The sequence below is a fragment of the Battus philenor genome, unplaced genomic scaffold, assembly GCF_028537555.1.
Source record: "Battus philenor isolate CCGP_79_NKW_IND1 unplaced genomic scaffold, ilBatPhil1.0.hap1 SCAF_7, whole genome shotgun sequence".
In the NCBI taxonomy this organism is placed as follows: domain Eukaryota; kingdom Metazoa; phylum Arthropoda; class Insecta; order Lepidoptera; family Papilionidae; genus Battus; species Battus philenor.
Window position 1 is genome coordinate 8,842,308 of NW_027181737.1, and position 26,470 is coordinate 8,868,777.

A 26,470-nucleotide genomic window follows, 5' to 3' on the forward strand; every position below is an offset into this window, starting at 1 on the left:
TTCATTTCACGGTGTCCAATGCTCACTTCGTGATGATCTGATGGACTCATAATATCTATTTTAATTACATTAACAAAACGATGATCTAATGTTAATAGGTTTTTTTTCTTTAGTTTTTATCGTATATTTACCATGTGACAAGAATAAAAAGATTCTCTTCTTTTCTTGAGGCTGTGATAAATCCTTGCAAATTAATGGAATAGTCATGCTGTTTTTAAGTAGTAAATACTTATCACATTATATTATATTATGATTCCATTATACTATATTATTATTACTACAGAAAGTAAAAAAAATGGATTTTCAAGGCCAAATATTTTTTTAGCAAAGTTGTTCAAAGTTTTGTCTAGCAATAAATATGTGTTATAATAATATTTGTGTCCACAAAAGAATATACGACATAACTTTCCGTGATTAAGATTTTCTACACTGGCAAATATAGGTAAATAAAGACAATATATACATGTTAACAACATTCTCAAACTAAAACAATAGGCGCGGGTGTTAACGCGTCCGTTTAAACCTACGGAAAGTAAAGTTTGTTGTTCGGTTGGCGGCGTGCAGCGGGTTACCAGTTGCCAGTGTGACTCGGGCCCGCGTGTCGATAGCTCGTCATGATGCGTTGACAGTCGCTCGCAACCGTCTTAAATATTGTGACAATCCGTGCAACACCTTTGGAAAACATGTGGTCGAAGTTGAGTTACTTACTCGGCGCCGTATTGCTGGCAACAACAACAGCCCAGGTGACAATTGATAAATATTACAACTTAATGTGACAGCTAATGATATCAGCGCTTACAATATCATAAGAGCGTAGGTTTTTCTGTTCTTGGATTTTTTAGACAACTGATTTAATTTATTCGTCAGCGAACAGCTTAAATGTCTCTGGTTAATTTTGATCTTCATTTGTAATTTACTTACAACTTATTTGATACTAAGAATATGTTAAACGAGGAAGATAAAGTTATTTAATGATCACAATAATTATACTTAAACTTCAATTAAAATTTATCGGTTTAGTGATTACTTTTTCAATGTTATGATTTTCTTTATAGGGAAGATATAAATTATTGACAAAAAATGATTTGCCGTATATGAAGCAGTGAAAGTACTTCAAGAGCCTAGCGGTGCGTGAAGCATAACCGATAAGTTATTTAGGAAATGTAAAATAATAGACAATTATAATTCCTGATATTTTCAAGTTTATTTCAAGCGCAAGAGTAAATACACTGTTACGCGAAACGACGTAATACTTGTAACCCAGTTAGCCTCTACAACAAATCATGAGAACACTAACAACGTTGATATATGCATGGGTTGACGTCTGCACTATTTTTTCGCTAGTATAGGTATATTACATTAAAATTAATAAAACTAAATCGTTACAATGTATAATAAATTATATTTAAAAAATTTGAAATATGTATTGAACACAGCTTACGTTTTTGTATAATAATAACCTTGAAACTCCATTTTCTTTAGTAAACAAAGTTGAACACATATTTGTACATAACACAGAAATAATTTATGTTTTTTTAAAGTATGTTACTCTTTAAGAAATAATGAAAATCGATTATAACAAAGTTGAAGCATTGGTGGTACATGCAAAAATGTAATTGTGTGGGTCTAGTGCATTGTTGTCTGGGTTACTGAGTACCAGATAGATTGCTTTAGCTCTTCCATATAAGGCTGAGGCGTAGGACAACCTTTGCGAGTGTTGGTGAGCCGTGCAAGGCTACTGGCGCCTACGCGAACGAATTTGAATTTAACTCTAATGCATTTCAGTTCATAAACAAGCCGAAATCACTGAGGTATGTTCGGTGGCAAGACAATTATCTTGCAAATCTACATGACGCAGACAATTTTGAATTTCAAAACGAGTGTCATAATTTTGCATCACATCTTGACATTTAAAACGGCAAAATTAGGAAGGATAAATGTTGTAAATATAAACATAATATTATTTTGTAATAAAGGGTACATTTCTAACAGGAACTATATCGGCAGAGATAGGCTCTCCGTGAATAACTATAGGAGAGCTGTCTTTAAAGAACGCTTGCCACTTGCGACTCGATACGTCAAATCAATATATTAATATATATGGTTATTTGTGTAAAATCTTTAAAGAGGTGAATGTATAGCTCATTTGCTGATAATTAATGTATGGTACACCCTGTCCATCAATCAGTGGTTTCAGAAATTATAAGTAACGTAATGATAATGTAGTTTCCAAAATTATAATAACTATGCATGTACAAAAATAAATTATTGTTTACCGTCTGTTCCTGCAGAATGTGTACTGCTACAAGTTATTGGTTTGTCGCGTTCTAAAACAAAAAATAAATTAACGTAACATTATTCAAAATGACCACATTAAACAGGGTGCTATTTCCAATAGGTGAAAAACGTTTAAAGATTCTAGCTGACAAATGAGCTATACATTCACACCTTTTAAAAACTTTTACACCTTTAACCAATCGTCCTGTAAGTTTGTCGAAACATGTTTAAAGCAGCGTTTTTTACACTTTTGATCATCGTAATTTGACTGTTCCTAAAATATAATAAGTTCGGTCAGCCCAAGTTGCAAAAGTACGTCTTCAATTCTCTTGAACTCATGTAAGTCTGAGTATGTATGCTACACATGAGAAAATTCAAAGCAAGTATTATTGATGCATTCTGCTTTTAGTTCCTTCTTTTTTTTTTTCTAATTTCACAGCAGTTTTATTTTAAATTATCATCAAAAATAACTACCTGTAATATTACGTAGTTTAATCAACCACAAAACGTAGTCACGCAAAGAATATTGTAGTCACGATATTAACAACCGCTTTTGATGGCAATATACCTTTTCACGTAAAAATAAATTTAGTTTAGAAAATATCTTTTCATGAACATGTTACGTTGGAAAAGTAGAAACGGCTAAAAATAATATTTATTCGAAACTTAAATTATTAATTGTCGACATTGTTTGAAAACAATAGTACATACTTTTAGAGCAAAAATTATTTTATACAGTTGATGAAGTTTAAATCAGAAATGAAGAGATCCGCAGAAGGACGAAAGTTACCAGCATAGCAAAAATCTGGTGCAGAGATAACGGACTTACAAGCGCAGCGAAGGACGGTCAGATGGCCTTTTTAAGGTCGTCGAAAGACGTTATATGCAAACTGTTTTCAATAGGTCTTATTGGAAATCACGCAGTGGGTGTACTAAGAGATAGGTTAAAAATATAAATAATTATTCTTAATTGCCAACCTTTTACAAATTTTAAAAAATATATGTTAGTTTATTAACGACTAACAAAGAAAATAGCTATTATTTCAGCCATACGAACATGCTATTATTAAATACAAAAAGAATATGAACCTATCAAGCAGCTGTGTCAACGTATGCACGGTCCATAGGTATGCAGTACAAGTTGTAATAACATTACTATCATTCATGGAAACAACTGTGACTCAAAACGTATATTGACTCACTTCGTATTTGTAGTAGGCTTTTCATATATAAGAATGATTCACTTTGTACATGTTTAGAATTATATTATATTTTTTTACTTATAACATATATAAAGAATATATAAAACTTAAACAACGTTAACGATATACAAAGTTACTACAAAAAACACGCCTGTGTTTGTTATGTGATCTTCTCAGATTAAGGCATTTTCTTAACCTCATTGTTTTAAGTTAAAGGAAACCATTACAGGGGAACGCAATTCGATTCCAGATTCGAACAAAATGCGCTTCTCTGTCATTTTTCTCATGTCGCACACAAATTGTCATCGTAAATGAATCTATAATTACTTGGTTAATCCATGTTGTTTATAAAAATTATAAGATCACAATGTAAAACTACAAAGGGATATTTAAATCCGATTGCCTATACTTACCACTAAATCAAACTTTGCTGAAAATTGGCAACTTTGCGACCTATAATTTGTGACACCGCTAGCTCTCATCATTAAATCTACATCCACAAGCATGCAATAATTAAATTCCTTCATACTTAAATACGCACACGTATACTTTCATACACACACAAACATTTGTTTTATTGAAGTAAAGAATTACCTAAAACTAGGCACTGTCTTGTTTAATTGTATATTCTTTAATTTCAATAAAAAAATTATTTGAAATAAATCTATCTCGATCTCATGGCCAACACGTTTGGTAATCGATGTGTTCCCAAGTTATATCTATTTCTTCGCTTAAACCATATATTACCATATTTTCAACTAGATCTTTAAGCACAAAACTGTTCGGGTTAATTGAATTACCTAAACATCAAGTTACCCATATATTTATATTACAACTGCAAGGCAATAAATACTTCCATACAAGTATTCGTTACGGCCATGGGAAAGAATTTATTTTGAAATAACTAGACATGGCAATAAAAGGCGCTTCTGTGCAATTGGTTGTAAATATTTCTAATTGATATGTGATTATTTGTATAAATAATATTTATATTCTGACGAAATAATCATGACAATGAGACTGCTAAAAATATGCACTTATTATTATTTTTTTATCTGAGCCGTGTTTGAACGAGAATTTTACAAAACGTGATAAATTTTAGCCTAGTGCATGTTTTACTAAACTATGAGTTATATTGGTCGATGAGATATAATACTTTGCGCCAAGACCAAACACTAAAGGCATTCCTACTTAAGATCCCAGTACATGTTGACAAATGGAACAAAACACAACGCTGTTGTAGCCCGACGTGCGACGAATAACTATAGAACGCTCAAGGAGAAGCTAAACTGCTTTGAATGCAATAGAATCTACGTCACCAATTGTTAGCCTGCAACGGCCACAGCGCGCTCTTAAATATTAATATTATCCTTTTACACAGTACAATATATTCCTCTGTGTTTTAAATAAAATATTTACATTTCGAGTCGTATAATCTTATCAAGAAATTGTTATTTATGATTACTTGGGCACAGAAACGAGGTCCTTTACTCTGAGCCTCATTGGCAAGTAGACAATCGCTCAACGGGCCATGGTGGGTATCAGGATTTCTCTACGAGATCGAATCATGAGTGGGGAATAGCGTAGACGAACATAAGTTGAAATAACATTGTGCAGGCTACATAGCGCGCTAGGGCCTTAGCTATTTGGAATAGAAACCACTGATTGGCAAGCGCAGCGTCAGACGTCCGATCATGAGAATGACAGAGAAAGGACCTGTACAGTCATCGGAAGCCGGTTCTTACGGGCGCTGTTGAAACTCTTCGGGGGCGGCCTATATTCATCAGAGGATGTCTTTGGACTGAAATAATAATAATTATTATTTACAGTTATTTAAATACTTCTATAGATTTTTACGAGCAAAACTTGAATAGTAAAAAAGATCAACTAACGATAAAGTTTAAACTTAATTGCGTGTTCGTAAATATTGCGTCTGACATTCGCGCGTACGACCTCTGCAGAATTGAACAAGGTCAAGCCTTCGTTCCTTTTCTAGGGTGGTTAAATTTACCTGCCAGTCCCTTTGAGCTTAAATTGGTTTTACGAATTTTATCAAAAGATAGATTAACGTTATTATTACAGTAAACTTAACTAATGACATTTTCTTTGTGTAATTATGTTATTAATATAGTACCTGTATTAATAATGTACATCATGCATTATAAATATAATAATAAATGCCTTAACAGTGGGTCCTATTAAATTTAATATTTGTTCCAACATTACTGCACTTATGGCACTTGAAGGCAGGAAACATCTATGTAGACAATCTGTAAAAGAAATCTACAATATTTTTATCTAGATATAAAGTAGTTTAAAAGGCATCAAACATATTTTAAGAACAATTGAACAGATTTTTTGAAGAAGTAAAAAGCCGTACAGCACTTTCCTATTTAGCAAGTTCTTGATTAAATGAAACATTTTAAATAATAGACAGAAAAACTTATTAAGGTCATCAGAACACATCGGATACAGTTCGCATCCAACAGGTCTTGTTCGAAATCTATGGGGGAGCTCAATGTCCAGCAGCCGACAGCTGAAATAACTATGAATCGCAATACTTAATGGCAACTTGTAGCCTAGTGAAAGTCCCAAGCTTAAACTATTGTAACAACAATAATTAACCCTTTCCAATCCAAGGCTGTTATGTAGCATCGATAAAGTTTAATTGAATTGTAGTATCTTGCGATTCTAGAATATGTTTTATTCAGTCGTGATTCAAACGTTTTAGTCTTTCCTGTTTTAAAATTTTCCGCAAAAAGAAGTATTACACCATGTCGAGTATCACTCGCCAGTGGAGCTTGTGGAACAAAATCAGTGTCGAGTGACACTCGACATTGGAGTGGAAAGGGTTAATATCAAATACAGATAGAAATCTGATCACTACAATTATATAATCTAATCACTATAATTTGAACCGTGTATAAAGACGGCATTATTTTATTCCATTTTTTTTTTAATTTTTTCAGCAACAACCAAATGTCAATGTAACTGCCGCAATTATTAAAATTTTATTAACTTCTAGTCCTGACGATTGATTGAGTAGTATCGTGGACTTAAATAATTCCATAACAAATTTTCAATTTTCTTATAGTTACTAATAGAAAAACGTAATTTAACAAAAACTTTACAATCAGAAAGAATGTTCAGATCATTAGCCACATGTCATAGATTTTTCATATTTTTGGTCGTAGGGTATATCGGTTTCTTTATGTTTTTTCTTTCACAATTTGTGATCAGCGGTGATATAAAATTCACACAAATTGTACCTAGATCGGGAATCGAATTAGTGATCCACAATTTCAAGCGGCAGTCCGCGACTATAGCTTTGTTTTCAATAATTTGTTACAAATAAAAATATTTTAGAAACATGATGAAACTATTTTTAACTAAAGTAACCATTCTCATAATTTTTTTAATTAATGATGTACTTATCCAAAATATTAAAAACATGAAGTTCGAGACGCTCTGATTGTTTTGGCCGCCATAGGCCATCACGATAAGATCCTCGGAAGTAACCACTGAGCAGCACCTACACCGATTGGCTCCGTTAACGTTCACCATCATCCTTAACATCAATCAGATAAGAACTCGCCAGGTATTCTTGAATGCGATTTACACAAGGACAACCGGCTTGCGATATTTTGATAATCTGTTGAATTTAATTTTGAGAAATTTGAAAAAAATAACGCGGTATTATTCATAAGTTTAAATTTATTTACATACTATCTATTCAGCATATGAGTAAAATTTTTGTTCCTTCAATGGAAATGTCATAAATAACATACACGTCTCGGTAAAGATATTAATAAGCTGTATGTTAAAAATTAATATTAATTTTAATACGAGTATATATCTGCGTGACCGAGTTGTAAAATCGTGTAATTGTTTGAAATTGATTGCTGTAAGGAAAACGCGTATTTTGAACTCGGCTGATTGCTAAAAAGTAATTATAGAGGGAGAACGAATACTTGTAAGTCTTATTGGCGTGTAGAAATAACAACTCACCCACTGCATAAAAAAGAGAGTTATCGCTTGAACCACCGGCGCGTTCGAATCTCATAAGAGGTTATTATTTTAGTCGAACATGAGAAAATTGTACGATACTGTGTTTCATTGGAAATGTGTTGTAATCAAAATGTTAGCAATGTCTGTAAAAAAACATTGCACGCTTTTTTTAAAAAAATACTATTTCTCCATCCTAATTTCTGACAATTGTAGCGATGGAGTATATAACCTACCACCATAAAAGGATAGCATAGTGCTCTTATTTTGCATTAGACAACAAAATTTATTTTAAAACGGGATGACGTGATTATTTTAATACCAAATTCAAATTTAAAGATAAGATTTGAATGTAAATATACATAATATAATTAATATGTTATTGAAGCTAAATTCCAAATAGCATTCATGTATGTATAACACAGACATTTTGTTAAAAAGTGACTGGTTCTAAAAATGTCGTAATAATTATGTACTGACGTCATTCTACATCTATATAAGTTGTTTACGATACAATACACCAACACAGGCGTGTCCGTGACACATTGTCTGCGATTTTCATCTCAGTCGTTACGAATGTAACAAATACCACTTCGAATCATCTTACATGTTATGCTATGTCACTTTTCAATTTCCTAATAGCCGTATAAATAGAATTTGTTACTCTTTTACCGTCGATTATGGATGTAAAGAAATCTACCATATTTATTTTTAATATTTCTGAGATCAATAAGGTCTGTTTAACCTGAACGTTATAAAAGACAGTCGCTATAAGAGTACTCTGTAAATTTAAATGCCTTGTACATAATATAATATTTAATCTAGAACAAAGTATAATAAAGTTGTATTTTACTTAGATATTTGTATTGCTTTTACAAATAAATCCAATTCTCAACAAGTAAATAAAAGTACAGAGAAGCTTACCAAAAGCTAATATCGCAATTGAACAAACGTCCTTACGCTATGCTGTGTATGGAGTTCGTTTTTCATTATTTTTTTCATTTTTTTCATTTACTTCATTCTTCACTACACTACACTACACTGATTCAAGTAATCAAGGTCTAGGTCAAGAGAAAAATGGCATATCAGCCTTAATTAATAGAAACTACTTACAAATAAAACTAAAAACTAAGAAAATAAAACTACGAGAGTACTTAATATAACAATCAGATTAATTAACTCTCAAAATAAAATATCATTTAAGAACCCTTTACACTTTAGTAGGATTTTTAAATTAATTCTTTATTATGAAAGTGTATGATATTGCGCAGTGAATTTCTAGTTTTAACCCTTTGTAAAACTGCATTATAATCCTAGAGTCTGATTAAATACAATCAAATCGCTCTGTGCATCTCATTTCTTCCACTTCTTAGGTATATGCGAAGCATCATCATCATCAGCTATAGGACGTTCACTGCTGGATAGAAGCCTCTCCCCTAGATTTCCAATTGGACCGGTTGGAAGCAGCCTGCATCCTCATTTCTGATTCAATCTCGAAAAAAAATCTGGTGCGTAGTCCTCTTCATCGCCAGTTGAACAACTGTGAACGAGAGACCATGCTTCTGTGCCGCAAGTCATCATGATGTGGCATGATGACTTGTGCGAATATAATTATTTAACTATAAAACTATTTTTTATTGGATTAGAACGAGAATTATTTTTACTTTCATGTTCTCAGCTACACGACTGCTTTGCAGCACTCATAGTCGCCAGTAGGACTTATTTTGGGATACTTTCATAATATTTGTAAATATTACAATAAAAGTTTAATAATCTCCAATAAAATAATTAAAAATAATTTTAAACCTAACTTGTTAATCTACCTACAATCCCACGTATTATCTTGATCTTGAAGGGTAGATCCCTTGATTTTTGATAATTTTTTGATTTCGATTGATTTTTCTGCATATCATAATAACCGTGATAGCTAGAGCTAACACCTACGTGATCGTGACAATCTAATTCCAACGTTGACATAAACTATTGAACGTCTGACGTTGCAGAAAGTTAAGACACCTCTACACAGCATTATAAACAGCGCATTATTTTTAAAAACACACTTTTTTGTAAAAAAAAAATTGGATTCATCATCTTGTCTGTTGATAGAGGCCCACTGCAAATACCTAGGTCTCCTTCAAAGATCCAGCGACTTGACTACTAGATCGACCTTGACTATGTGGTTGACTAACCTAGTAGGGGGCTACCCACGCCCCATCCACTGGCTCGTGGCGGCGTCGTCTCCAGAACACTTCGATCCCAACGGCTATTGCCACTTCGTGCTACGTCAATTCTTCAAGCTATGTCGGTGACTTTGCTTCTAGAATTATTTGATCTAAATAACATATTCGCCGAAGCAATATGTATTAGGATAAAGATTACAAGTTTACAAAAACATGTGTTCAGCCATGCACGTATTCTATCAATGCCGGCGGCGCACGTAATACAGCAATAGGTTAAACAAATGACATGTCATTAGATACGGTGATCGGCCATTCCCGCTACCACTCGCAATCATCATTGACCGCTTCCTATTCGCCAACTCGAAGGTGTCCCTGACAATACATTACGGTTTCCGTGGGAAATCACAAACACCATTCAAAAAGCAATAATCTAACAATCCAAATTTTACGGTATTTTACAGAAATTTGACAAGACGATGTTTGTCGCTAATCATATGAACTAAAGACAGACATAAATACTACAGTAAAATTAATACCGATAACTTTATAATTACGACACTAAGTAACAACATTCGTTATTGACCATTGAAATGAAAAATTGATCTGAAATAAAATAATATGTAAATCTATACCAGGTTATTGGTTATAGGTGTAAAAGCTTTAAAGGGTTCAATTTATAGCGCATTTGCTGTTAATTAATATATAAATTTTGTTACATTTGTACATATTTATAATTATATATATGTATACATTACATATCCAAAAATCTGTGGTTTAAGAAATAATAAATAATAATAATTACTATAAAAGTTATTTATTGTTACTCTCTGTCCCTGCAGACTTTGTACTGTATTTTTTACTACAATTAATCACCTTGTATAAAACAAAATGAACTTTGAAAACTCGAGACCGGCTCGATCAATGAACTTTTTTCATATTTTTGTTAGGGCTCAAGGAAGTTTTTTTTACAAATAGACAAAATACAGGCAAAATAGTAAAAATAACACTTTTTTACTCAAACAAACCTGTTAAATATTCAAAACCAAAAAAGAAGTGATAATGTAACAAAAAAAAATGTTCTGTATTATAAATAGCATTACAACGAAAAATCTTATGATTATTTAAATACTATACGTGCAAAAAACAGGAAGCCTGTTACTAAGAGATAAATTCAATAAACAATGTGATCACTTTGAAATACGTTTATTTATTTATTTTATCTAGTGGACTGTGTCAGGCCACTAATTTTTCGATAATACGTAGTATGTTGGATCAGCTGGAATTTAATAAAATATTTTTAGTGACGGTTGTCCTGCTTCATATATCCTTTAAAAATATATACAGACTGTAAATATATAATTAAAGAACTTGAACAACAAAAAATTAAATGTTTGTTACTTAAACGTAAAATATGAATATTGTATTACTAACAAAATTAATGACATTTAAAGCTACTTATATGGTAACGAGTGAGTAAATTGACTGTCGTAAGATATACGCCCAGTACTGACGTAGAACGACGGTATCGCGGCCATCAGACCGGTTGCCTCGCTGTTACATCAAACACGGCATATATGAGAACACTAGTGAACTCAATTTTGCATCTTATATAATTTTGTTACAGGTATGAACCTTTTATGGAAGGACTTGTTCCGAGACTTCAATTATCACTATTTCAAAAGTAGAAGAATATAGTTCTAAAAAAAACTTGTATTTTTGAGTTCATAAAAATCGTTATTATATACTGAAAATATATATCACTGCCAAGAGTATATTCAATATGTAATTGACTGTAACTGAATAAAACTATGGCAAATCTATTCTGATAAGTGTTTACAACTAAAAAAATTACTAATATATATACATATATATACATATATACATATATATATATATATATTATATATATATATATATATTATATATATATATATATATATTATTTTGTATTGATATAGCAGAAAATGTTAAAAAAGAACCTAACAATCAAAACATGATTGTATTCAGAAATTTATTGTGGTAATATACAGAAGTAAATATAATGAAAGTAGGGGATATATTTGTAAATATTGAAAAAAAAAAGAAAATATTACTCGTGTAACTTAAGCTACTAAATTGTATATGTAATATCTCGTCTCGCATGCAATGAAAAGTAAATAAACGAAGATAATTAAATACGACTACATAGGCGAATCAAATGGAAACAATTTGAACAAACGTAATATTCGGTACCGCTTTGTGTAATCGCTTAATAAAAGTCGTAATAGATGGTTCGAGAATAAATAGAACGAACACTGTCTTATAGAACTCGCAAGTCCATAAGAAATTGACAGTTATGTCGGTATTAATATTTTTCGAGTAATTGTGTTCCGAATTTCGAATGTAAAGCTATACTGTTAATCAGATGGCAATGAGACGGCAGAAATGGTTATTCGGAAGTCGCGCAATCTCCGTGTCGATTCGGGATACCGAGATATATAGAACTGATGAAAAATTATTGGTCATTATCTGCAATAACTCCATATCTCTTATATCTTTAATGTTCTATAGGGCGATTTATTACAGGTGTAAAAGCTTTAAAGAAGTGAAGTAAAAAAAAAATCCTTCAAAGGGATCTGAAATGAGATACATTAATTAATTTTTCCTATTGAAACGTGCCAGACCAATAACTTCTTGCAGTACATAGTCTTCAGCTGCAGATAGTAAACATTAATTAATTATAATATGTAGTAATCCGAATTAAAAAACTATTTTTCCTACTAAACATCATCATTACATTATTTATTATTTTTGGAGCTCTTGATTTTTGAATAAGGTGTATCATGCATTTATTGACAGCAAAAGTGCTGTACATTCACCTATGTAGTGCTTATACACTTTCAACTAATCACCCTGTTTTTACAGCCGGTAAAATATTATATATGTAATAAATAAAAAATATAAGTAAGTAAAAAATATAATATAAAATAATGTTGCTACTTTGCAAATTTGAATACTATTTATATTACATAACAAAACAAAAGATCTTTCAATATTAACTAAATTCTATCGTGAAAAAAATTATTATAGCATGATTATGGCAGTCTAGATTGCAAAATACTTAACGGCGGCCTTCGAGCTCTGTCTTACTAAATTCTATTGTTACTTCCACTAAACAATAATGATGTAAAAATGTTTAAAATAATCAATGGCATTTAATTATAATATTTATATGCGCTTTATTTAGATACATTTACGATAATAGTAAAAATATATCTAATGTCATGTTGCCTCTCGGCATACGTTTCTACTTCGCTATTTATTGCTCCTATCTTATGAGACCCACCCAACCCCAGTTTGGTATTTGATAAAACATAACACACGCTTCTCATCCCTTGGACACCATACTTACCACCACCACCCTTACTGCTTGGCTCCAGTTTTGTCTTATATCTCGCATTCTTGTCAAAATGTTCGATAATTTATTTCTTATACAAAAGTCGTGTATATCCATCCACTTGTACTGCTAATAAGTAAAAGTTAAACAAAAATATAATTTAAGGAAATTTATTAAGGAATTAAAATCTTTTAATAAACATTAACATAATACATTAAGTCTCAGCACCTAAAAATTAACAGGGATTTAGCTTAAACTAGAGAACATAGATTTAATTTCAGTATTTTTAATTATAATAATTTCAAGTAATTTCTTAAATATTATTTTAAAATATTTTTTCCGTGAAATATTTCTTTTTAAGACTATATAATATTAATTATTAACAGCAAAAAATATACAATAAATGCGTCAATATAAAATCGACGCAGATGCTGTCAGCATTTGTTTCAAAATTACCAGCAACATGCTATAAGGCCCTGACTAATAATACAAATAATTTTATCGTAGAAAAGTATTATGTATCAATATATCCAATTAAACAATAAATTTAGTAATTTTCATAAAACTTTAAATGTTTAAAAGTAAGAGAGGTACATGGTATTTATAGCTGTCAAAAAGAAACCTTTATTCAAAATACAAACTCTGCACAGACTCACGGCTATCCAAGTAACAAGCATTGCTCGGTTGACCCGCGTCCCACTGGTCAACGGTCCATTGACCTCAGTCCTGTCCCACGACACAACCTTAGTACTATCCAACGTTGACTACAGTAAAAACAAGCCGCCCTTAATATTGTATTGCAAATCTTTTCTATAGTCAACGCACTACACTATCAACGCGGTCTATATATATAATATATTTATGGATATTTAGTATCACCATAGGTCTTAATATTACAGACATTTGTAATTGTAGTCAAATGAACAACAATAATTCATTAGGTTTTTTTAAATATAGAAGGAGAAGAGTATTTTTATTGTTGACAAGAATTTATAACATTCTAAAATTATGAACTGTATTAACACATCAATATAAAAATATAATTGTTTTTTTTTTCATATTCAGTATGTAGAGTAACAGGTGTAAAAGCTTTCATGGAGTGAACATGATATGTATAATGTTACAGGTATCTCGATTGACAGAATTTAGTTTTTAAAATTACTCCTATTTCTTATCACGTCTGTATTCACTCTGAAAAATGTTACATTATTATATTTTTCATATTTAAATGCGTCAAGACAAAAAGCTCCGCCAGGCAATAAGCTCTGCATGGCCAGATAGTAAACAATAATTAATTTTAACATGTAGCAATCTGAATTTCCCAAACACTTTGTATTAGTTCTGAAATCATTAGTTAATAGTGGATAGTGCTTTCTTATATGAATTGACAGTTATACAGTATAAGGATTTGAACCCTGTAAAGATTTTACATTTTCACCTGTGTAATTATGGTGAACTCGGCGGCGTGACATAGTGTATTTTAATTTTACATGCCAGAGTAGTGTATTTTAATTTTACGAACGGCCTGGAAAGCCGAAAAAAAGTGTAACAAATGTTGCGTATTCCTTTAAGCCCACCCTTCAAGTTCATAACGAAAGATTCAATGAAGGTAGTACTACTTTAATGAAAAATAATTTTAAGAATCGCTGTGTCCGTGTTTGTGGGCACCACAGGTACTGCAATTAATGAGTCAATGCGATATGCCGTACGTCTTAATATGAATAAGCCAGGCGTAGAAATTCTCAAAATATGATGTAAAGTCCTATAATATGCTGCACTATTAACTACATTCCATTTCACTTATACAGTAATGATTTTTCTTGCCACCATTCTGTAATAAAATGTACAAAAAATATAACATTATAATAATTGACTAATAATGACGGTATACAGATTGATTGACTATATGTATAAAAGCTGTAAAGGCGTAAATGTATCCCTCGTTTGTCAGCAAAAAGCTTTTCCACCAGATTATCAATTAACCAGTATAAATGTACTTTTTTTGTATTTGATTCCGACCAGCCAATAAATTATTGATTAGATAAATCAAAATTTGCAGAAACAAGATACTAAACAATAATTAATTATTAAATTTACTAATCCGATTTTTTTAAGATGCTTTTGCTTACTATAATTTTATTATATTATTATTCATTATCCCCGAAACCATTGATTTTTGTAAAGGGTACACCAAAAATTAATTGACAGGAAATCAAATCAGGTATACATTCGCCCGACCTACATCTAATCACATGTATATTATTATAAAAAATACAGAAAATAATCAAAGTATTTTGTACGTTTTGATCGGATCAGAATTGTATTTCATAAATGACCAGGAAGCTGATAAATCGTGAAGGAGGAGTCGTGAGCCGCCACTGCCTTGAGGGTGCAACCTTATGGCATCGTGTCGCTTGCATACAACTTTATGCATGAAATATACTGAGCTTGATTTTCTACAGTAAAAATAGACATAAATTATTCAATAATGTTAAAAAATTATCGAATGTTACACAATTTAGTTTCGTAACATATGAAAATCATTGATTTTACCTTAAAACTATCTATTTATATCCAGCAACAATAATTAAAAATTCAAAGTCATCATTATTTTGTTTTTAAATGAAAACTATACTGCTATTTTTACACAATAATAAATAGTATTACATTATGTAGGTTCATAGCACGATACCGCTGCAGCATTAGAATATATAACAAAAAACAAAAATTTACCGTATACTTCTTTGATTAGGTTACCTCTGTTGCTAGGTGAAAAACTATCTATGTAAGAAGACTATATTTCTTTTGTAAATTTTAATAAAAATATAAGGACATTAACGAAAAATAATATACGAATGGTAAACGGTTCTTGCAACGGCTGTACAAGAGGCGGTCTTATCGGTCGAGGGGATCTTCCAGATGACTTTTCATTAACTTCTTATTATATTCATCATTACACCTATTCATCATTATCATAATTTGGGATAGACGTCGACTACTAGACATCGCCTCTCCCTCATATTTCCAATAAGACCGGTTGGTAACATCCAGCGTATTCCGGCGACATTAAAAAGATCATTTGTCCACTTTTTGGGAAGACGTCCTAAGCTGCGTTTGCCGGTCCCTGGTGGCCACGCCAGTAACTCAAGACCCCAGCGGTCATTTGTAGTGTGACCTGCGCATTGCCACTTTGCTAATCCGCTAGGCGAGTAGCCCTCTCGTGGCTCGTTGACCGACTGTAAGCGTGTCGATAAAGCCAGCAGTGTGAGATGATTTTATGTCGCATCTCATCAGAAGTTATTGTATCTACACAATAACATGAACTCAAAATAAATTTTAAATATTTAAGTACGACAGTATACTTTTAAACACAGGCAGAAAAAAATGCACTTCTTGGGAGATTTATTGTAATTTTATGTCTAAAAGCGAATCTTTAAATTCTAAACAAAGAACAAACAATTTTCAATCCATCATACTTGTTTATGGTTTATCTGCTTTGTCCTATCGTGTGTACTAACATATAAAAAAAACTCTTCAGGAATTTTGTGGGTGAATCTAGTCGAGAAAATAATTCAACATTTTTTTAAATCAACTGAGCGTAAAATTAGGACAAGGACAAATTTATAAAGTATATTTCAAAACCAAAAACGTTATAAAATTTGCTATTAAAAATAATTACCTACACTCACCTTGCATTCTTACCTTTCTCGACTTAGAATAGCTTTACCTTAATCTGTGCTGAAAATACCAATGTTATTATTCAGCACAATGGTTATTTTTTTGGGTTGTAATATACAGTAAGTAAATCTAAAGAACTTTATGTTAAAATACTAATCAACGTTATTTTGAGCTGTTTATTTTTCTTGTTAAACTGTAGCAAGTGCCAATTTTTAAATTTTTTACCTTATTCAAAGTTCTTAACAAAAGAAATATCAGATGCTTACATTATCATGGCTTGCTATTTCATAATGTGACATTACTAACAGATAAGTTTTTTTCTCTATAATTTGGCTAGTAATCCTGTTGTTACGGCTTTGCAGCTGTTCTTAGACAATATCAAACCTCATATCAAAGATAAGCTGGCATTCGGTTTAATTTTGCGTTTAGAAATCGACAACTGTATTTTAATTGTAAATTGACTGCTTGTTTAAAGTATCGTAAGACATACTTAGTTAGTTTTTATTAGTTAGTTAGTTTCTATGTAATTCATTTGATTTTAAATGACGTAAATATTTTACACTAATACGAATATTTGAAAGTAATTCAATCGTGTTCTGTGCCTTTGACACTGTATCCGCGACATTCAAAGATGTTACTGCGCATGAATACAAAAAACGTTAGAAACGTTATAATATTTCTTTGGCGTATAATTACATAAAAACGGAAAATATTTGTTTGATATCTATTTCATCATATTAATTAAAAATCAATATGATTTCGCTTATGAAAAGAAATATTTCTAATCGAATTAAAACTAATGCTAATTGTAAATTTCTTATAATTTATTTTCTTTACAAATACATAGACAAATAAAATCGTTACTGGGAAACATGGTGCAGGTAGTAAGATTTTGCACGTAACCGAAGGTTCCAAAACAAATTTACATTTATAAATCGTTTTTTTTTTTTTCGATGGAGATATCACGAAAATTACATTTCGCAGAAACAATAATGGGAAGGCAGTGGCCGCAATTTCACTAATCAACCCTAAGTACAAACTGGCTTAAATAAAAATAATAACGTTTTATTTTGACTTATACGTTTAGTAATACAAATAAAGGCTTAAGCATTCACCTAGAGACCGATTCTCTACAACCGTATTAACTCTGATGGTCTCATCTCATTTTCATACAACAGCGGTTGATTAAGTGTTTATATTTGTTATTAATATATTGTGTAATGCCTGTTATAAATTCTATAAATCTTCATTTACTATTTTCAGAATACAGAGAGCAGCGGCGAATTTTCTCCGGCAGTAAAAGCGACATGTAAGACCGGTGTCATGTCAATCAATATCGAATTTAACCAACCTTTCAATGGAATAGCACACGCACGCGAATTCAGGTAATAATATATTGTAAACATTTAAGTAGATATATGTAATGTAATATATTTTATGTGATACAATTACAACAATATGTAGCGTTTCTATTAGAGTACTAATATATACATATATTATTTTCGTATCAGTATGAAGTCACAACAGAAAAATAAGGCAGGTCAATATATGTGACTTTATCTCTTTTTTGTATTTAAATAATTTGTACCATTTGGAACTCACACTCACTCATCAGCCATGAAGAGGGCTATGCTCGAGATTTCTCAACGACACATCTTAGCGGATTGGCAAGTTGAAATGGTAGTGAGCAGGCCACATAGCGAGCAGAAAAGATCAGAGAGAATAGATGGTCGCTGGCGTCTTAAAGTTATGGAGTGGCAAGTGCAGCGTAGAAACTTCACCCACAAGGTGGTTAAACGACCATATTTTGTATATACCTGAGAGTCCTGCGTCCAGCAGTTTATCTCGTCGCTAAATTGATAATAATAATTTTAAACCAGAGATACGTAATACTTAATTCATTTACGTACTTTTTAAATACAAGAAATTCGAAGGACGATTGTTAAGAAAGAAACTGAAAACACGTGTACATAACTGTTATTATTATTAATGGCACGGAAATGCTACAAAAAAAAAAACAAAACTATAGTCGATTAAAATTGATAGTCCTGCATTATTTTTTTTTAATTTCTTTAATTATTTTGTTTTAGTTTCGGATTTCCTTTTCGTTTATTTCTTTACATCTGATTTCCAGAACGCCGGCATGCATGGCGACGGGTAATGGCAGCGAAACTTTGAATTTTGATATTAGTTTAATGGCTACGCCGGGCTCCCCCGATTATTGCGGTATCTTCTGGAATAACGTTTGTGTTTTTTTTACTTTTTATTAATATTATAACATTTTTATTAATTATTTTCTCATTTTTTTTTTAACTTAAAACCTTTTACGGAAATCATCTTTTGAATATACAAGGAATTGGTAAACGTGTGAATAAGAGTTAAAATCCAGTTTTACCATTATTCACTTTCCCACTTATTGTTTTTTTTGTAAATAAAATTTACATAAAAACCAGATAAATTTGGTTTGACTTATTTATGTTGTTTATTTACAAGTATAAATTATTAATAGCTATACATTTGAATTTTTAATGTTAGCCTCATATAATAAACTACTTTAACAACTTTAAAATTTCCTTAGCGCACAGACGAACGTTCGCTGCCGTTAGCGGTACGCGTGCACCGAACATTAGAGCTGGCAGACGACAAATTCTACGTCATCACATGTGGAAAAACTGGCTTCAAAAATTCCAGGTACGTATTGAGTGTGTACTCAAAATATTCTGCAAACGTAACTATTCCAATAGTTTTCCTTAAGAAAGCCATATTAAACGATTTCAAATGATTTAAAATTAACCTTTCCTTACAGAAATGAAACTTCGACGGTGTCTCTTCGAATGCTGGACGACAATGGTCGTAAAGTATTTAACGCTGCCTTCGGCCTGCATTACACTCTTAGAGCTGAAATTAGCAAATCAGACGGTAAACTATGAGAAATTTCCACTTATGTATTGATACGGTATTTTTTACATCACAATATTTCTGGAATCATAAGTAGAAATACTTCTATACAGTAGAGGTAAAAACTTCACCGCGATAAAAGGAGCTTTTATAACAAAAATACATATTTTAAAATTTATGCCATATTTAATACTTATAATTAAAAAGTAAATTAGCCAAGATACTTTTATATAAAAAAATACTAAGAATTGAACTTATGAAATACCACCAACAAAGGCAGTGCAGATGAAGCGGGGTAGGGACAGTTGGTTTATTTATTTTTTTGATTTATCAACATAATCATTACAAAATTATTTTTCTACGCCCTTATAACTACGAAGTTACTGCATAATGTTTGTAAATAACAAACAATAGTTAAAGAAACATAAACTTCTTACATACGTAACTGCACTCAAATTTCAATGAAAAACAAAAAATGACAAACACCTACAGAGGGATTTACTTATTTATCTTTCGCTATAACTTTTACTAAAAACTTAAAAAAAAAGTTTCTAAAACTTGTTTACACTGCCACTATATATATGTAACGGTAAAAGTATTTTTGTAATGGGTGGCGTCTGTTTTAAAAAGGCATTATAACTTTAAAAAAACAATGCTCAGAAACCAAGCTCTAAAATGATTCCAAAACTTTGAAAATACGACATAAAACTGTTAAGAAATAAATGTATATTGGCAACATGTAAAATTTAACGCTTCTTAACTACATTATTATTTAATAATTAATCATTAAATGTTAAGAACTCTCACGGTCTCTGAAATTTCCATATGTAAATTACAGGACTACATGGAATAAGAATGAAAAATTGCTTCGCTTTTAATATGCGGAACAATACCGTCGAGCTATTGGACCAGAGGGGGTGAGTAAAACAACGTACTACTTTCTTTATTCCAGAATAAAGCAAAAATTGCGGTTATTCCTCTGAAAAAGAATCAAATACATCGTATTTACAGTATTTTGTGGTTTTAAGCAAATGATGATGTAGTTTAAACAAATGATTAACTTTAATTGTTATGTACTTTGTAATTATTTTGTATAAAAACATTTTTACTGCAGATAATATTTTCGTGTCTTGTATAGCGAATTAAAATATTATGTATATGTATATAAATTTTATCTATTATTTATCTTACCAATGATTTTCGTTCAATTTTGTGTAGCGTAAAATATTACTATTAAAGTTGACTTTTCTTTTTTTAATTATATAAGTATTATTAATATTAAAAGTACAAAACGTGGATGTATATGTTACTTTTATACCAGAAACGAAAATGTCATTTGAAGTCTGTTCTACACTCATGTGTTTACTTATGAATATTTATTAAATAACAAAAGAGAGAATTTATGCTATTCACCATTATTTAGAAACAAAGAATGAATGAAACAGTTAACACAATGTGCAATATACATATATACATGCTAAAAAATAAATATACTAGATAATTAAGTATAATATGAAAAGTAAAGAACATATATTGTTACAATTCAATTTGTAGGCAATTCTTTCGAAGCAGTCTTTTTAAGCGGCTGTTATATTTTGAAAATGGTTGTACAATTATATTATTTACTATTTGACTGTTATAATGTATCTATCTCTTATCGTTGTTTTAATCAAACAATTGGTTTAAAATCTTGTATTTTTTCTAGGTGTCCAATGAATCAACAAATAGCAGTAAAAAATGAAAACGGAGTTGCAGAATTATCGATAGCTTCGTTGTTCCGGTTCCCTGATTCATCGCAAGTGAATTTCCAGTGCGACATCGGTGTTTGCAAAGGTAATTTTAAATAAAAATATAACATTTTCTTTATTTCTTTTTCATTAATTGCTAAGCCTGTAAAGAAGCTATATATAAAACCTACATAAACGTTACATAACTCCTAAGTCTAACCAGAAACGGTATTTATTTTATACTTCTATATGCGGTAGTTTATCAAATGATATTATTCTGGCGCAGTCTTCCGGTTCCAATGTCGATTGTGAAGTGTCAATTAAGCTATCATATTTAACATCAACTTGTTTAATGGTGTTATCACTAATGAAGATGTAACTTATGATTAGATTCTTACATTATTATTATTACCGGTCAACTTGGATTAACTTCACTATATTGACTTACCTGGAGACATTAAATTATGTACTTGAAATTATTGTAGTTTCAAGATAGAACAACCTTAAGGACGATTTTTATGGCATTAAGTATTCGACAATAATTGTTAATAAACATAAGGACAAGTGCTTGTGATAAAAAAATCAATAAAAAAAACTAGCGATAATAGACAGAAATTAAAGTCCAGTCAAGAATTATTGATTAAATGTGATGTATAGATTTCATTGCAGTATTGTCAGTGTACGTTTCGTTCCTACAGATAATTTATATAACCTCAAAACCTCAAATCCATTTGCATTTACTTTAAGAATATTACTTGCTATTCAACGATGGTTGCACTCTTCGATGTTTATTCTGTAAAGATAATAATTTGAGCTAAAAAATGTACTAATTTGTACAATAGTGCCGTCGTCAACGCCGGTTGAACTAATCCTGTCCGTTTAAATTTTATTAATACCATAGATTAAAGAAGTGTTCTTCCTTTTTAGGAAGTTGTGCTGTAGTCGATTGCACAAATGACGGCAGCCCAGAGGCGAGCGATGAAGAAGGAAGCTTCACAGCATCCACTAGTGTATTCGTGCTGGATCCTAATGACAGTAATGGTAATTTCATCTTCCTTGGACATTTTTCTTCCACGATCTCGTCATACACTAAGTCTGGATAATTATAGCTCCAACAGATATTTAATAAAGGACTTAAAAACATTTTAACATAAACTTATTTCTTAATTAATACGGTTTATGTATAATATCTATAAAAATAATCCCTATTTGTTTAAAAAGGTTTGTAAGAAAGGTGTTTATAGAAATCCCATATATCAATAGAATTAATATACTTTTGTTGTATACAACTTTTATATATCATCGGTACAGGTGATTCTCTTCGATATTGCATTCAGAACTAAGAGCAAATATAATATTTATTAAAAAATACTTATTTAATTTAATGATAACCATTTTTCTTGTATCTTTCTTGGAAAAAATTTTTATAAAATTACCCATGCATTATGTTTACTGACTATTTCCTAGTAACGAGCTCTGATTCTTTAAAAAATGTACCCCACCAAGTATCCTTTGCGTCAAGTAAAAGCTCGCCAAAGCTCTGAGCCGTTACAAACTTGCAATGAAAGTAATACATAGCGGCCCCAGCCGAGCCCACGAGGCTACATAAAATAAGGTCTTGGCTAAGTACCCTCTGTGCTCTGACCCCTATAGCATATGATAATGCTAATAAGGCAACTACGAATTTCGGTCAAAAAATATTTTGGAAAAGGTTTATACAGGTCTTGGTACATAAATTTAAAACTACTTTTAATAACAAAAAAAATACTTAATAATTATTTGATTTTCCTGTAATAAGACACAATAATAATATTTTTTTGTCTCGTATAGTTGCAGCACTGGCTTGCACCGATGGAAGTGTACGACCCCTCTGGCTCCTATATCTGGCTATCGCTCTCGGAGTCATGTTCCTCGTTATGCTGCTTATTAATTGCTTCCTCTGCACTGCTATGACCTGTTCCTGTGCCAGGACTGATGTTAGTATTATTATATAATAATAAATTGTAAATACATGAATAATAGGGATGTACGCAAATCTATAATAGACCATGCTACAAATAAAAACAAATTCGTTATACCTTCCTCCTGATTCCATAAATTTAGTAACCCATTTGTGGCCAACGGTGTACGCTTTTACAGGAAACTTTTATGTAATGCCACAGAATTATCATATCATAAATTTTCATCAAACAAAGACTAGCAAAAAATCATTTTATTGTGTAAAGATTTATTACGTGATAATACTGCTTGCAAATAATTGTTCTGTTCCGTATTGAGGACATTAAGATGATAAAATTTTAAATCAGACTGAGGTTTGTTGTGGGCTTTTCTCAAATAAAAAAGCGTTGGGAACCCTTATAGTGTTTTGTATAATTTTAAATTGAGGAATATCTTCAAAGTGAACCTCAGTTTTGTCCTGGTCGTTATCATATTGGAATATTCTGGCGCCAAACATACACGTAATCAATGTGAATGTTTAGAAGTTGTTAACAAATATTTCCAAAAGGAAACAGGGCTGCGTGCGTAAGTATAAAAAGTCGATCTATCGGTGTTGATTATTTTCTTTAAGGTCTTTTTGACTTAAATTTCATGAGATTAAAGTACCTAATAAATTTCGTTAACTTTTTTTTTTTTGGAATTATCCTATCTTATTGAAAGTGTCCAACTTTTTGACAAAACACAATATTGGTGAAGCATTTATTAATCTATATATTAATTATTTTCAGGTAATCGAGAAGGATCCATCAGTTGTAGAAGATTATGATCCTTATCGCAGTTGGCACGGAAGCCAATATGGCAGTAGATACCCTTCATCTACAATACATTCAACAAGGTAAGGTTACTTTACGAATTACGTCATTGTAATTTTTAATATTGATTTATTAACTACCAAATATTTGAACTTTTTTAGATCCGTGTCAGACAACAGCGATCACTATGCGATAGTCCAATCGAGACCAGGCAGCAGGCACTCCGGAATGCACAGAAATAGACATTGAACGGTAAATTTAACAAAAACTTAAAAAATACATATATTTGAAAGTGTTTACATAAACTAGTAGAGTTATAACAAATGTCAAAAACATAAACATTATTCAGAAAACTATACAGGGTGATTACTTCTAAGTATTAAGGCCTCAAAGGGGTGGGAACAGCACATTAATTAGTAAAACGCGTTTTTTGATTGATCTTGAAATTCATGAATGTTCCGGAGGTTCATATTAAACATTGATAACATTTTCCGGAAATGTGCTCTGTTAGATCAGACCTAGTCCAGTTTCTGTTTATTTATATTCTGTAGTATACAACCATGTTCATGATTAATTAAAAATAATGTCTCTTAGACATTATTTTTAATTAATCTTAATTAATCAAATTTAAATAAATCACAATCAAAAACCAATCCAACTATGTTGATAGAATCATATAATTTAAAATTTTAACTTTCATAACAAACTTAGAGATAAGGTTAATAATACTCCTTACCCTCTAGCTTCAATTTCTCTTGTGATCAGAAATGTAATTAAAATCTGAATTACTAAACAAATTACAATTTTTTGTTCATGCTAAAAAAAATTAACTATCCATTTTTTACATTCTGACTTTCTTTCAGGTAACACGACGTAGCCATCCGAAAATTAAACGAGTTTAAATAGTCTCAAAATGGTTTCCATAGATGTAAACATCTTGTGTTAAATTCTTTATTAGATAGTAATACTATCAAATATCTATTAATAATGTGTTTTGTAAGGTCAAATTTTTAATTTTATTTTTTAATGAAACTATCTTTATTAGTTTAAGTCCTTCATAAAAATGATGTAATACTAAAAAAGTTGGAACGATATAAATTTCTGAAAACCGATGTTTAATTATACTTAACAATGCACGAACTTAATAAATTTTATTTGTGCCATTCAATTCTTATCTAAGAGATATTAAGATCTGCAGTCGCTCAAATGTCAGAAACTATAAAAATACTGTTTCTTTAAATAGTAATAGCTAATTGTGTAGATAATACTTGATAAACAACGAATCCGTCCTAAATATTCTTTAAATACTTATACGGTATTTTTATAATACAAAATTTTATTCATTAAATTGTGTATACATTTTAGAATAACATTAATAAAATACATAATAAAAGTATGTAAAAATATTTGTATATAAAACATATATTACTTTACAATTTTTGTAACAAAAACTGCATTTTTTTTAATTTACAAGATGTATTTATTTCTTTGTCTCTTTTTGCTAAAACCTAAGTTTAAATAGATTAAGCTTATTTGTCTATTATTATATTAATATTTTGATGTGATATTTCTTGTTGAAAACTTCATAACATTTGTCTATATATGAACTTAAATCCTTTTTGAGATTTTTCTGCAAAATTGAACAATTAGCAATTTGATTCTTTAATTTGAAACTTTAGTAACTATTAATTTTCTACATTAAATAATATATTAAAACAATTATAAACCTATCAAATAAGTATGGCATTAACATTTTGTCTGAGTTTTTTATTACTTTCTTTGTAATTTTACGCTATACTTAATATGAAATACTTGAAATGAAATATAAATCATGCACGCAATAAACATGCTTATGCAGTTTGAGAGCTATTCTAACTTGCATACAATATGATTGCACTTCAAAATCAATTTAATTACTTTAAAATTGCTTGCCATACGAATGCATAAGCTGTTAGAATGTAGACTTAATATGAGATGTACATTTTTTAAATAATAATCCTAAATTTTTTTTAGGTTTTTCCTAGATTCAAATTAGCCATTGGTCATCAAACAAAAATTTTAAATAAGCTTAAATAACAACTAACAGTTCCTTTTTTTTAAACTATATATAATAGCTTAGATCATTTGATTTCGATACTTAAAAATACTTTGTTTCGCTTTTTCTGTAAATAAATTTTATATTATTAAAAACCCAACCCAAAATATATTATTAATCTTAGAAGGAATCAATTTTAAATACAAATATTATTTTTTTTAAGCTTAGTAATAATCGAATTACAAAATATTTCGACAGGCACTATACTTAATAGTTTAAAAAAATGGTTTTAATAAAAACCTTTTAACAGCATCCTGGATTTTATTTACTTTAACTGATACT

The 26,470-nt window shown here is 30.6% G+C and overlaps 1 protein-coding gene across 1 annotated transcript; it reads left to right on the forward strand.

Annotated features, from left to right (window-relative positions):
• The first annotated feature begins 553 nt into the window (after window positions 1-553).
• LOC137930868 (uncharacterized) lies at window positions 554-25,112 on the forward strand. The gene is made up of 12 exons (XM_068774205.1): window positions 554-743; window positions 17,982-18,103; window positions 18,853-18,961; window positions 19,297-19,409; window positions 19,525-19,637; window positions 20,455-20,533; window positions 21,322-21,449; window positions 22,271-22,384; window positions 23,174-23,319; window positions 24,070-24,176; window positions 24,255-24,345; window positions 24,957-25,112. The coding sequence occupies exons 1-11, from the start codon at window positions 684-686 to the stop codon at window positions 24,340-24,342; spliced, it is 1,179 nt and encodes a 392-aa protein (XP_068630306.1). The 5' UTR covers window positions 554-683; the 3' UTR covers window positions 24,343-24,345; window positions 24,957-25,112.
• Window positions 25,113-26,470: the final 1,358 nt, after the last annotated feature.